A 14,460-nucleotide genomic window follows, 5' to 3' on the forward strand; every position below is an offset into this window, starting at 1 on the left:
TACGGTACGTCTGTTGTGTTTGGAAAGCAGCACTGTAAAATATCTCTGTACAAGCAGGGATCTAAACAAGGACAGGACAACATAAAATACACACTATTTTAAAGAAATAGATCACCCATGTTTTGTTCCAAAACTCTTTTCCCCGAAACTGGAATGAATAGGGAATTAAGCATAAAACCTTCAGAAAAGAATGAAAAATCAACCAGCAGTATAAAAATTGGCTGATTCAGGAATGAAACATTCAAACCTATTTTGTGAATAGGATTAGCTGATTCACTAAAAAAAAAAGATAGCTCAAAAGAATGATTTGTTGATGAAAAAGACATCGCTGCTACTTTCGTGAATGAGCCAAGGAGAGCTAAGGTGCAAAATATAGCATACATTTTACTTACATGATAGTAAGTAAATAATGACAGAATTTTTCATTTCTGGGTGAACTATTCCATTAATGTCAACACTACCAAAAGTATATACAAAAGAGTTTATGATAACTTAAAGATGTTTTGCTGTAATATGTTCTGTATCAGGACTTCATCAGGTCATGTTCACTATAATGATGAAAGGGAAATGGGTTTTTCTTCCATTCCCCTTTTAATGTGTCTGTCATTAGTGTCTTTTAGTCTGAGCCGGACTCTTCAGAGCTAGGCGGTGTGCTGGCCACTTCCTCTTCAACATCAGACCCCTGTATAAAAAAATAGCACCAACAGAGAGTGACAGGGAGACAATGACTATACTTCTTGTATAAGATTAAAACTAAATAAAGAAAATCAAATGATCAATAGTCAAAAAGTGTCAAGAATTCTGGATGTATCAATTATAAAAACTACACACAAATGTGTTTCATATTAAGGTTAGAATCTAAATTTTGAATATTTTTTTTTTATCTAAATCAGTGTGGACTAATTATTTTACAATAACACAATTTAGATTAAACAAAACTCTTAATTTTAACTCTTAAAAAAAAAAGTTTATATATTATTACGTTTATTAAACTGCACTTTTTAAATTCCTATTGAGGTAAATCTTGAAAGAATTCATTAGTTGTGTATCAAAATTTGGACAGAATTTTGCATTATGCTTAATTTACATGCGATATAGTAAGATGTAGGCAACATGTGATTGAAAAAAATGACTGCTTGTTAAGCTGTGGTCACACTAGACTTTGAGCATGCTAAATTTCTTTGGACATTGCATCAGTCATGATATTAATTTAAATATTAGAGTTCACCAAACTTGAATATGATAATTCAGTGAAATGCGAAACTTTTTCACCTGAGCTTGCGTTTCGCTGTCCCGCATTCGCATACATATGAATGAAATTCACTTGTAATATAAAGTGACCACCCCTAATGAAACTGAGAAGGCAATGTGTGCAAAACAAATCTGTTATTCAAGAAATACACCAATTCTGACAGCCTAACTTCTCAGGATGTGATGTATGCAATACTCTGTAATCTTTTTCTGAGCAGTCACCTATTCATTTACCCACCAGTAAAGATACTATGGAAAACACCGTTGCTGTAACTATGTTAATGAATGAAACAAATTTGTGAAGTGTGTGTTAGTGTGTTACCTTGCGCTTCCGTCTTTTGCCTTTGTCTGACTCTGATGAGCTCTCCTCACTGGATATGAACTCTCGACTCTTAAAGCTGTCGTTGCCTGTAGCTCGCTCCTTCTCTTTTTCCCTTCCACCACCTGACTTCCTTTTCCTCTTTTCTTCATTCTTCCCTCCTTTCTTCTTCCTCTCCCTTCAGGAATGAAATGTGGGGAAATGGTAAGAAATAGCCAGTTACTTAATGCTAAGATCATATTTTGGAACAATATGATGGTGATTAAATAAAATGTCCATTCAAAGTGAGGCACAGGACAAAGTAGTGAATATTTTGAGTACTTTTTTGAGCTGCCTGAGGAGCCTCCTCCACTCTCCTTGTACTCTCTCATTGCTCGTTCATACTCTTTCTTTGCTTCCTCTGCTTTCTTTTTCCCACTCCTGGTGGAAAGACGAGATATCAGTTCAAGTTCAAATTGAGACCGAAGGAGAAACAAAACTTTCACTTTCACACTATTGCTATATGTGTTACTTTGTACACTCTTCATATCACAGTCCTGCAAAGATGAAAGCAAATTTACTCGCGATCGCGAGTTGCGTTATAGATCAGACGTTCAATCGTGAGTGTGTGCGACCTGGACGCGTCAGTGAATGGTGAGTTCTTTTCGTAAATAAAATATATATTAAAATTTCCTGTCAGAAAAACTGCATGAAAACGTTTCATGTCTGTTTCATGTGAATAATCTGCAGTGAGCTTTTTTGAGGCTTTACGCATGCGCATAAAGCGAATTTAACTTTTTCTGATGTTTCTGTGTGGATGAGACACTTTTGAAAAACGCTTGAAAATGCTAGTGTGGACGGAGAGCGTTTTAAAACGAAAACGCTGTTTTCAGATATATCCGGATTAATGTAGACGTAGCCTAAGGATCTTTGCTGTTTGTGGGAGGGTCAGAAAGCTCTCGGAATGCATCAAAAAATATCTTAATTTGTGTTCTGAAGATGAACGAAGGTCTTACAGGTTTGTAACGACATGAGGGTGAGTAATTAATGACAGAATTTTCATTTTTGGGTGAACTATCCCTTTAATATTGTGGAAAGTCCACTGAATGTGCCAGTGGTAGAGAGTGGTTGTCACCTCTTTCTTCTCTTTGTTAAGTTGTTTCCACATTTCTCCAGCCTTTTTGGAGTTTTCTGTGATAGAGATGCCCGGGTTCTCTGATTTAATGCGGTCTCTGCTAGAGTTCAGCCAGAGCATGTAGGCACTCATTGGCCTCTTGGGGGCGCTGCTGTCTTTTGCCTTTTTCTACACACAAGAACACACAAGCAGCATTGAATTTTGAGAGTAAAAAAAAAATTACTAAATGTACTTGAAATGAATGTAAATAACCAGTGTGCAAACTCTGTCACCCACATGTTTTATCCTTCCCTCTTCTCACCTCTTTCTTTCGTGGTTTTCTTTCTTTTACAAATTTAGCTTTCTTGGCTGGTTTCTTCTTCCGATTGCCATCACTGTCACCGTCATCAGCGCTGCTTTCACTGGCAGAGGCCTTACTGTCATACCTGACACACAAATATGACTTAATGATTTATCACCCTTACCATTAAAAAGTGTAAGCATGCTTGCTGCCTCAACATTAAGGTGTTCTGAGTGGTTTTTAGTATCAAATATCATTGATAGGGTATTCTGGGTGGTTTTATAGAGTCCCGCCTTAACTCTCTCCTTAACAAGCCATGTGATTTGAGGTATCAAGAGGTTTTTTTAAACGATGCAGCACAAACTATACACTTAGAGTTTAATACTTACATTTAAGAGTTTTTTCATGTATGAGAAATAAATAATAATAATAACATTTGCCTTTGCTAAAACTGTGGCATATCAACACAAAGCCTCTTACTCCTCTGCAATTTCATCATCTTCTTCTCCGGGATTAAAAGACTCATCTAAAAAAAAAAAAAAAATCAAATGTTATTGTTTCACACAAAACATATTACTATCATTTTTGACATCTAAACACCTGCATCTAGGGGTGGGCAATATGGTCACAAAGTTATCAAGCTTATAGAAGAATAATAAATCGTCAACAATAAATAAAAACAAAACAAAACAAAAAAAATATAATTTCAAACAACAGGATAAATCAATGTAACAGTACAAAGACACAATCGAAATAAAGTGTTGGCAAGTTTTTCATTTATGTCTAACAGAATAAATACTACAGAAACTGAAGTACCTATCTGAGTTTCTTTTGTGTCTTATTGTGCCATTTTATATACTTGTTGCATTTAAAAATAGCTGCCACTCACCACTCTCGCCCTCTGAGTCGTCACTGTCATTGGCCTCCTCACGGATCTTGCCCTCTTCTTTCATGCGCTCCAGGTATGCATCATGCTGGTCGTCGTCTGAGTCACTGTACATGTTATCATTACCTTTCATACCCTGACAGAGTACAAATTAAAACATCAGTGCTATATATAAATGTCATTAGTATTTAGTATTTGTAACAAAGCAGACACAGGAAAGCCCTCTCCAAGCAAAAGATTTCAAACCCACTCATGTTCTCATACTCACCAGCCTTTTTTTCTCTCTCTCACACACACACACACACATTCATATAAGCAATCAGTGTTAACTCATTCAAAAGCACTCCCTTGAGCAATGCTGTCTTCATTGCACACAGAATTATCTAGCATACAAAAGGTTTTCTCGTAAAGTGACCACAAAATTATATTCAGATTTCAGACAAAATATTATTGTGGTCTTAATGTAAGTCTGTGTGATCTGAACACAGCGTTAAGCTGGTCAAATCATTAAGGGCAGTCAGCCTTTCCACATTTTGGTGGATGAGACATCTGCCTTAAGCCATCAAAGATATGAAAGAACACATTTGACACTCGGGTTGTGATTGAGACACGCAAATAAACACCATGCAAGCAAGTTACTGAAGCACCGACACCAGACCAAACTGCAGGGCAATACCAACCTTTTTCTACATGAACACAAATACAGACATACACCACAAACACAAAGAGTAGAATAAGTGTCCGTCCACGGTGTGAGGTGTCTATAGACATGTCTAAGTGGATGAATATTATGTACTGATTGATAGGAAACAAGAAGAACTGTATACGTACCTCTTTGAAGCCTCTGTTCTTGATGTTTAACTTCTTAGCATTGACGAAGTCAAAGAGTTTCCCATATTCCTCCCTGAAGAAGAAGGTAGAGGCAGATTAAACAGAGGAAAAAGACTCTTTTAGTGAGTTAAAAGCTTGTTCACACCAAGAACGATAACAACATACACAATTTCCGCTTCGCTTTAGAAAATAATTTCAAGTTTATATTTGTATCAATAGCCAACAATACATTGTATGGGTCAAAATTATTAAATTTTTCTTTTATGCCAAAAGTCATTAGGATATTAAGTGAAGATATTTTGTACATTTCCTAAAGTAAATATATCAAAACTTCATTTTTGATTAGTAATATGCATTGCTAAGGACTTAATTTGGGACAACCGTAAAGGCAATTTACTCAATATTTAGATTCCAGATTTTCATATAGTTTTATTTCGGCCAAATACTATCCTATCCTAACAAACATTTACTCAATATTAAACTTATTTATTCAGCTTTGAGATTTTTACTAAATCTCAATTTCAAAAAATTGACCCTTATTTTTGTGTTCCAGGGTCACATATTAGCTTCCACACCAATGGATGATAACGTTAAAGTTTATTATAAGTGTGTCCTGTGGTTTTGTCATCTTAAATTCTTGAGCTCTTATAAGTTGCATGGATTCTGATTGGCTCTCAATGGTTTCATTCATAAGCTGGGAAAAAAAGAGGAAAGTGATTCAATCAATAGTGTTCCTCTCTGTTGTTATCATTATAGCTGTGGTGTGGACCTCTCTATTCAATTTTGTAATTGAATAACTATTTTTAGTATGTTATATAGGAAAATTTTGAATGTTTTAGTGAGATATGTTTTTATATAGTAGCTAGAACAATGAGAGTTGTGTGTAGCATTTTTACAAAAATAACATACCAGAATGTAGTGCAAAAGTGTGTTGAAGTTCACTCAAAAATGACCTGTCATTGTTTACTCATCCTCATGTCTTTTCAAACTTTCCTCAGTGGAACACAAAATATATTTTTAAAGAATTCTCAAGTGTTTTTTTTTTTTTTTGTCCACGCAATGGAAGTCAGTGGGGTCGAATATTGCATTGGATAAAATGGACAAAAACACAAACTTTTGTATAACTATCCCTTATAGTTTTGCAGAAAGTGTTGTTTCTCACACATTAGTGTGATGTGTTTAACTGATGCCTTGGTGTATTGATTCAGTCATAATGTGTGTTAAATTGAAAATACTTTAATGTGCATAAAGTAGCTTTGATTTTTTTCCCTTAACATCTAATGTAGAAGGGGTCAGGTCACTTAAAAGACAGGGGCAATTTTACTTCAGAATAACAAATAAAAACACCACAAAGAGGCAGCACAGACCTTCCATGGCAGATGGGGGTAAGTGCTTAAGGACATAATGGCAGGAAGTGCCTAAAACAGGATATGGACACTGGCCTTTTCATTACTGGTGTGGTCTAGTTCCCACAAAGCTATGTTCTCAACAATTGGACGAGACTAACATTGGGCTCATGGGTACCTCTCGATGCTGCTGAAGGTGTATTGATTTCCCTGCTTGGTCTCGATCTCGAAATCAAAGGAGCGGGTGGTGGTGGTTCCACGAGCAAAGTTTACACAGGCGATCTCCTCAAAGCGCAGGTGCACTGGGGGCTTGTGCACATAGATGAAACCTCTTTCCAGAGGATACAACAGCCCTGAACTGGCCTTATATGAACACGTTATACACTGAGCACCTGAGTGACTAGAGAGAAGAGAGAGAGAAATAACATCAGAAGGTGTTTTTCACAAAAATACAGGCTTCACTGAATTTGTATAGATATTACTGTTTGTTCTACTACATAATTCCAGAATATACACTAATATTGGAAACTTTTTAAAGAAATGCATACTTTTATGCAGAAAGGATGGATTAAATTGATCAAATTTGACAGCAAAGAAATTCACATTGTTACAAAAAAATTCTACTTCAAATAAATTATGCCTTTCTATTCATCAAATAATCCTAAAAAAATATATCATGGTTTACAGAAAAATATTAAGCAGCACAACTGTTCCCAACATTGATAACCACGAGAAATGTTTCTATAGCACCAAATCAGCATATTAGATTGATTTCTGAAGGATCATGTGACACTGAAGACTGGAATAATGAGGCTGAAAATTCAGCTTTGCATCACATGAGTAAAATTACATTGAAAAACATATTAAAAAAAAAAAAAAAATTTTTTTTTACATTTTAATAGTATTTTGTAATTTTGTGTTTTTTTTATTGTATTTTTAATCAAACAAACGCAGCTTTGTTGAGTATAAGAGACTTTTAAAAACTGAAATATTGAATATAACTGACCCCAAACTTTTTGAACAGCAGTGTATCTGAATCTTTTGTTCAAATTACTATTAAAAAATAAATCAGCAAGATATCAGATATTAAAGAAGAGCATTTTGGTGTATATTGTATATATTTATGTATTTTATACTCTTTAACAACGTTTTTTTAATCTTTAAAAAACATAATATTAACAATATTTATAAAATTAGGTATATGTTGCTTTGTTTAAAATAAGTTAAGCTAATTTATACTTTTAAACTTATTAAAAAAGTATTTTTGCAATTGTTGGTTTTTTAAAATCTAATTTTCTTTCACTGAAACATATTTGCAGTGCTTACCCTTGGAAATTTCCAGGCACTGTGATCTTTCTGTTGACCAGGGCCTTCATTACTCTGCTGACCATCTCATAGAGAGAGCCAGACATGTTTTTATGAAGTTTCCCCTCAAAACGTCTCTCTACCTCATCCCTGCAGAACACGAGAGAGAAAAAACGTATTGCTGGATGGCAACACATTTTGAAGAATGAGTGTAAATGATGGTATAAGTTTGAGTGACATATTCTTTTAATCTCAGGTTGCTCAAAGGTGACTGCCCCTGTAATAATTATACTGTAACTTGCTTAGGAAAATGCATCTGCTAAATGACTTCTTGATCTCAATTAGTTTCATCAACCTTGCTGAAATAAAAGAAAGCTACCTTTCTAAAGAGTTTATTTCTGACATCCATCACATCCTTCAGTGTCCCTCATTCACTCACTCTCACTCACTCGTTCATGTTGAGAGTAAGATCGACATCCTCCTCCTTGGAAAACAGAAGAATGAGAAAATGATAGCGGGTTTGACCTTGTTTAATAGGCGGGTCCAGACTGATCTGAAACAGACAGGAGGTTGCAGCTATTGACACAGAGATCTTATATCAGTACAATTCTCAAATTTAGTACACATGAAAACAGATCATTGTAAAAGACAAAGCCCTGTTATACTAGTCCTAAAAATGGATCCAGACAGAAAGCAGAGATTGTTTAACAGACTATGATGCCACACTCACCACAAAGAACATCTGCCGCTGGTCCTTATGAGGCAACAGGAAAAGGCGGGAGCACTGTGGTGTATGGGATCTTGTAGTCAAATGTCTTACCATGCAAATGGGAGGAATGTCGGATAAATGCGGATATCGTACCTACAGAGAGCAAAAACCATCAAAAACTTTGCAAGTTCACATTAGTGGTGACCGATATTGTTTTTTTTGACAGCCGATGCCGATATCTTGGAAAGCAGGGGGGCCAATATCTGATATAAAGCTGATGTAATTGTTTAGGTTTTAGTTTTTATTAATATTAAAGAAATTTTAAATCATTTGACAAATGGACTAAAAAATAATTGTGTAAAATAAACATACTTATACTTTAGATGACAAAGTATTTTTCACAAATAAATAAATATTTAATAAAAATATAATTAAAAAGGAAGTAAACACTGTAACCAACAGGGCACTCAGTATTCTGGGAAGTTTGTGTGCATTGGGAATCATATTTTTCAAATAACACATATTTTACATACAGCACACAGAGAAAATAACAGTGGGAAAATGCATGAGCGCAGCATAATTTGAAATCACGAGTTTAAAGTTTAAAGCATTCGATTCACACGGACCGACTGTCACGCAGTAAACATGCGATCATGCTGGATAAAAATGTAATCTTCAAAAGATCTCACAGCTGAATTTGACTAAGTTTGCAAGGTTTGCTAAATTAAATGTTCATTAGCCATTCAAAGATTTGTTTAAATGATGTAAATGCGTATTTGCTGAATGCTGACGGCAAACAAGAAAGTATTATAATGTTTGTCTTTCAATTACTAATAATATAAAGGCAAACGTTATAATACTTTTTTGTAAACATTAATTCCTTTGTTTAACTGTTCTATCTGATTATTAGACAGACTTCTATCCGAATTAGACAGAACTGTTAACGATGATGGCGAACAAGCGGAGAATGTGAGCACTGTGTGAAATCAAAATAAAAGTCCCGCCTCGAACACATCGGCCAAGCAGAAAAACTTATCAGTGCCGATATTTGAAAAGTGCCAAATATCGGCCTTGGCGACCACTAGTTCACATAATATTTTAATAAGAAAACAAAATGTGATGTTATGTTTATGTATATGTACCTGCCCCTAGGTGTGAGGCACTGCAGCTCTCTGAAGATACACACAGCATCTCCTGTAGCCTGAATGACATCTGCCTCTGACAGAATGTTCTGAGCAAATGCCTAAAACAGCAGAGAACAGTACTGTGAGCTCATTATTTTTCAGTTGAAGTGGGCTTTACGGATGCAAAGATTTTACTTTAGGGCTCTAACTGGAGTCTGTGCAAAAGTTTAGAGAAAAACAGATCAAACTGAACATGCAAATAAAAATAAATCAATGGATTAAAATAATATTGCAATAAATAATTTGAAAATGAAATAAATAATACATCTAACAGTACAGTACTATATAAAGCAATATAAACAAAAAAAAAATAATTTTTATAATATTTTATACATTTACAGTGTGATTTTTTTCTATTCAAATTATATTCATTTGAGTCTTTTAACATGAAAATGTGTAGCATAATTTTAGGACGGATGTCACACACAAGGATGATCATATTTTGGGTCATCTAAAGATTGAAAGCTCTTGCTTTATAGGCATATTATGATTATTACTTTGTAGACTATGCCATCTGTTGGTCACTGTTAGGTAGTGGCGCACACACAAGCATGCACACTTACCTCCACAGGGTCTGAACCCTCCTCTCCTGTGCTGGGTGGGACATAGAAGCGCACCTCCATGAGGGATACCTCTGTGTCATCATTCTGATGGAACTCCACAGTGACCTCATTCTTTCCCGTTGCACACTGGGACACACTGGTGAGCGGAATCTCAAACACAGGACTCTCATTCACCTCAAATGAAAGCAACGGCCCTGAAAAGCCACAGAAGGACAAAATGTTTAATACATGGATATGGCAGTGAAAGCTATGTTTATTAAAGTGCAAAGCTGGTTAGTTATTAACAGTCTTTAATTATTTCTATTAATTATTATGAATTGATTTATTATTTCTAGTGGTCGACCAATACAGTCTGACCATTGGCGGTGTCTTAAAAATCAGGATGGCTGATAGCTTATATAAAGCTAATAAATTATATCACAATGTTTTATTTAAAGATTCTAAGTAATGCATGTATACCAAGTGCTGTAATTAAATTTGTATTTTTTCTCTACATAATATTTACTAAATTAGACATTATTCAAATTATAGAAATTAATCACTATTTAAAAAAAACTATCTGAAATTGATTAAAAAAATGAACCTGTAAAATAAAAATATTAATACTTAGCTATGCTTGATTCTGTAATCCTAATATTATAGTATCTTTCACAAATAAAGAAATTGCTGAATACAAATCTGTGTGCACTGGGAATAATTTTTTTCCCCACTGTAAATATGTCTGCCTTTCTATTATTAGTACTATTAGTAATAATAGTAATAATGTATTAGTAATCTAGTAATCTATATAATAGGAGTCTATTATTTCTTTCTATTATTACCAAGAATTTAGTTCACCTGAGAACTGTTAAACAAAGTAAATTAATAAAGAATAAGCACTCCAAAGTGTCTCGGTTAAGCGACACTTATCGGGCAAAAAGAAAAACTTGTTTGTTAATGCCCATAATTACAAAAGTGCCAAATATCAGCAAATATATATGGTGAAATCATATCGTATCAGTCAACCACTAATTAATTCTAGAATTACAATGTCAAAAATCTAATACTGTACTGTACCAAATCATCTTACAGCCCATAGAAACCTGAATTAAGATCACTACAAAAAATATACATTTCTCAGAAATGGTGTTGCATCAGGAATGCACTGACCATTAAATTTAGCAGTACCCCAATTCCAGCCCTTCACACACATATCTTTCTCAATCAGCTCCACTTTGTAGTTGGCTTTGAAGTACTCCGAGATCTTCTCAAGGTCCTGTGCATAAAGAGATGGAGGAAAATTTAAGACATGGAACGAAACAGTGGAGGGTGGAGCAAACTGATCTGTTTTATTTAAAGTATTTTGTATCTGGGACGCACAGTGTCTTTGAAGCCATCATATTTGTAGATGTTTCCAGTGCTGGTGCACAGCTTGATGCCGTGACCCAGACAGACTCTCCTCCACTGGACTTGAGTGAGCTCAGGCACCGGAATGCTGTCCACCTTCCCAGTCTTACTGTTTTTATACACCACTGTATGCTTACTGAAGCGAAGCGCCCATCGTTCTGTAGAGAGAGATCAGTCAGACGTTTTCAAGAAGAACATCTCAGATTAGACTGCAGGCTGTTGCAGCATCTACTCACCCAGGTGCCCTTGACCTCCTGATAAATTTCATTGAATTCCAGAGTCTCATTCATGTCTGCCACTCCAGCTTAGACAGAGTGGACCCGTGACGTTCAAAAGCTGCGACAGCAGAGGTAAAATCAAAAATATACATTATACAGTATTCATATAGATTTTTCTTTTCTCTGCAGGTGGCTTTATGAATTCGGTAACGTTTCAAGAGTAGCTTGTCTTGTTATTTTGTTCTGTAAAAAAAAAAAAAAAAAAAAAAACGTTTCAAGAGTGTGTGGTCAGTGATAGAAATTTCCTAATTTGGGTGTCATTTAGCTTTGCGCTATAAAATAAGTCTTTGCGAATCTGAATATATTGGAGAGGCACTTCAAATGTTTTTCTAAATCTAAACAAATAAATGGAGCTAGCGAAGCTAACGTTACCATATTCTGGCATCAAATAGCGGCTGGTATTTTTCTGGTTTTGTGACGAACGACACATTTTAAGTTGACAGGTAAATTCCTAACAGGACTAGTTTATTTCGAACACTTTTATGGCATATAAAATGAAATATGTGAGATATTTGAATCAAGTTTTACTGTTATTCGGCGAGAGGATCAAGGCCGAGTCCAGTGTGCGTAGATTTGCGGAGCGTAGCGCTTATTGTAACGCGTTCGTCATGACGCCATCACGCTATGCGTAGCCCCGCCCTTCCTTTTGAATGTCCGTCTGTTTTGTAAACGATCGAGTCACAAAGCTAAAGTTAAACGGTTTTATTGATGAAGACTGCTGTCAACATTGGCAAGTAATTTATCGTACGACAACAACATCCTAGCAGCATTCAGGTATGCCGTGAATTTCATATATATGTAAGGGGATGTACGTGCAATTTTGCAAAAGCTTTAACGTTAGTCCGGTCGGAAGCAGTGTTGTTCGATCGATCAATGGTTAAAATAGCCTTTACTGGTCATTTTAATGCTTTAAAATAAAAAAAAAAAAAAAAAAAACCCACACAAAATGATTTGTTTGTAGGTTACTTTGTTACATACGCGATCTATGACTAAATATATACTTTACTGTGCGCTGCTGCGATGTTTCCTATTAACAAAATGCATAAAACGTATAAAAAGTGTTGTGTATACAATAACAGTATGCATTTACAACTGTATGACTTCAGTTAACTACATAATATATTTCATTGTTAGTTCAAGTTAACTAATCTGTTACCCACTGTTCTTTATTTTTAGATATGACACCTAAGCGTGGCCTCATAACCGACACCTTCAAGGTTGTGAAGAAGGCAAGGAGAGGGGGCAAGAGAGACAAGTCTCCTTCACCGCCGATAGCAGGTGGGACAGGACGTTTGTTTCTGTTTGTGTATATGCATATTTCAGTGAAAGCAGAGATCTGCAATATGTCATCATGTTCCTAAACTGTGCAAACTATTTAGAGGAGCATGCAAATGCACCAGTGATGCAGCAGCATTTATAATAATGTTATAACTTATCAGAGCCTGAGCCGCCACAACTGAGTGAAAGAGAAAAAGATCTAGAAGAACTGAAGAAGTTTGATCTGGACTGGAAATTCGGACCATGCACAGGTGCGTTTTTAACTTTACTAACCAATCTCTATGTGGAACTTTATGCCAGTATTTATTTTTTTATATATTTTTTTATTTTTTTGTGGTTTCTGTAGTCTGTAAAGCAATAAAATTCTGAAATATATCAGCCGTGTCACTTTGTGCTCTTGAATTCTTTTCAAGATAAAAATAAAATATAATAGTGTCTGTGTGTTAGGGATCAGTCGACTGCAGAGATGGGAGAGAGCAGCACTGCATGGGCTGAATCCCCCGCAGGAGATTAAAGACATTTTACTGAAGGAGAGCACTGACCCAGAGTACACACAGAGGTATTACTAATATGCACTCACATACTCTCTCTCTCCCTTTTGCACATGCAGATACAATCAAAAACCAGCCGAAGCCTGTCAATATAACACTCATTTTCTTTCTGTTTCAGTCTCTGGCGTGACTATCCCCTCTGAAAAACTGATGGAGAAAAGACAGAAAGATGAGAAAAAAAAGAAATACTTTTGAAGTTTTTGATATGTTCTGATATGTTTACTTTGTTGTTTATTACACTAAATTGTATTAAACATTTTATACTCAAAGGTTATTGTTGAGTCATGGTTTACTCTCTGTGCACCTGCTCTATATGCATAACAATATCAATCACACATATCCTTATATGCCTTTTTTTATTTATTCTATTTTATTTATTCTATTTTTGTTTATATCTTGTTTGTATATTCGGTAACTTTTTATACATTTGTGTTACATTTACATTTTGTAAGTACATTATAATCTTAAACCACAAATTGAAAAGTTAAAAAGCCTACTTATGATGAACAACATGTACAAATATCTGACAATATTTATCAGCGTTCAGGTATTTTAGCAGCATTCAGTGAACTGCAAATACTCAAGTGGATCAAAAAATAATAATTTGCAAAATAATTATTGTTTAACAGACTGATTAATAATGATCACCTTTACTGGTGCTTTTAAAATGATCTATATGGAATTGAAATTGGGCATGCTACACAAAAATGCATTGTTTTATGATTTATTATAATTCTACATAGGCCTACTTGTTTATGAAATGCTCAGAGAGCATCTTTTATGGCTAAAGATCCCCTGTGCTGTGTGCTGCAAAATTTATATATAAAAAAACACTGCTTTCACTTCACAGATACATGTTACTGATCACTCAACAGACAATAGCATTTTTTGCACTTCTAGCTGTTAAAATAGATTTTACAATAAGGCATATGTACATGTAACATATATGCATGCAGGAATTACAACAGCCCCTCTGGAGAATGATATTAATTAGGGGCAGATAATTATGGTAACCACTGAAATAGGTCAGATCCCTTTCCACCCCATCAACCTGCGTGTTTGACTGGAATTCATTATAATATTTTCACGTCGACGTGCATTATGGGGTTTGAACAAATTTGCTGGTTCTGCATATCGACCTCGTACTCTTAAGGCCCTAGTATTCAGAAGCGAGCGCGT

The 14,460-nt window shown here is 35.1% G+C and overlaps 1 protein-coding gene and 1 pseudogene across 1 annotated transcript; one reads left to right on the forward strand and one right to left on the reverse strand.

Moving 5' to 3' along the window:
- Positions 1-553: 553 nt before the first annotated feature.
- Positions 554-12,035, reverse strand: LOC122135864 (annotated as a pseudogene).
- A 35-nt stretch (positions 12,036-12,070) lies between these two features.
- LOC122133963 (DNA polymerase delta subunit 4-like) lies at positions 12,071-13,555 on the forward strand. The gene is made up of 5 exons (XM_019069028.2): positions 12,071-12,226; positions 12,629-12,730; positions 12,892-12,981; positions 13,178-13,289; positions 13,400-13,555. Exons 2-5 carry the CDS (start codon positions 12,631-12,633, stop codon positions 13,422-13,424), a joined length of 327 nt encoding a protein of 108 aa, XP_018924573.1. The 5' UTR covers positions 12,071-12,226; positions 12,629-12,630; the 3' UTR covers positions 13,425-13,555.
- Positions 13,556-14,460: the final 905 nt, after the last annotated feature.

Source organism: Cyprinus carpio, chromosome B1 (assembly GCF_018340385.1).
Source record: "Cyprinus carpio isolate SPL01 chromosome B1, ASM1834038v1, whole genome shotgun sequence".
NCBI lineage: Eukaryota > Metazoa > Chordata > Actinopteri > Cypriniformes > Cyprinidae > Cyprinus > Cyprinus carpio.

What these genes read in the sequence shown, in the direction of transcription:
- LOC122133963 (XM_019069028.2), top strand. Translation starts at nt 12,631, where the DNA reads ATGACACCTAAGCGTGGCCTCATAACCGACACCTTCAAGGTTGTGAAG. An exon ending in GAAATTCGGACCATGCACAG is followed by an intron (nt 12,982 to 13,177) that starts GTGCGTTTTTAA and finishes TCTGTGTGTTAG; the next exon opens with GGATCAGTCGACTGCAGAGA. An exon ending in GACCCAGAGTACACACAGAG is followed by an intron (nt 13,290 to 13,399) that starts GTATTACTAATA and finishes TTTCTGTTTCAG; the next exon opens with TCTCTGGCGTGACTATCCCC.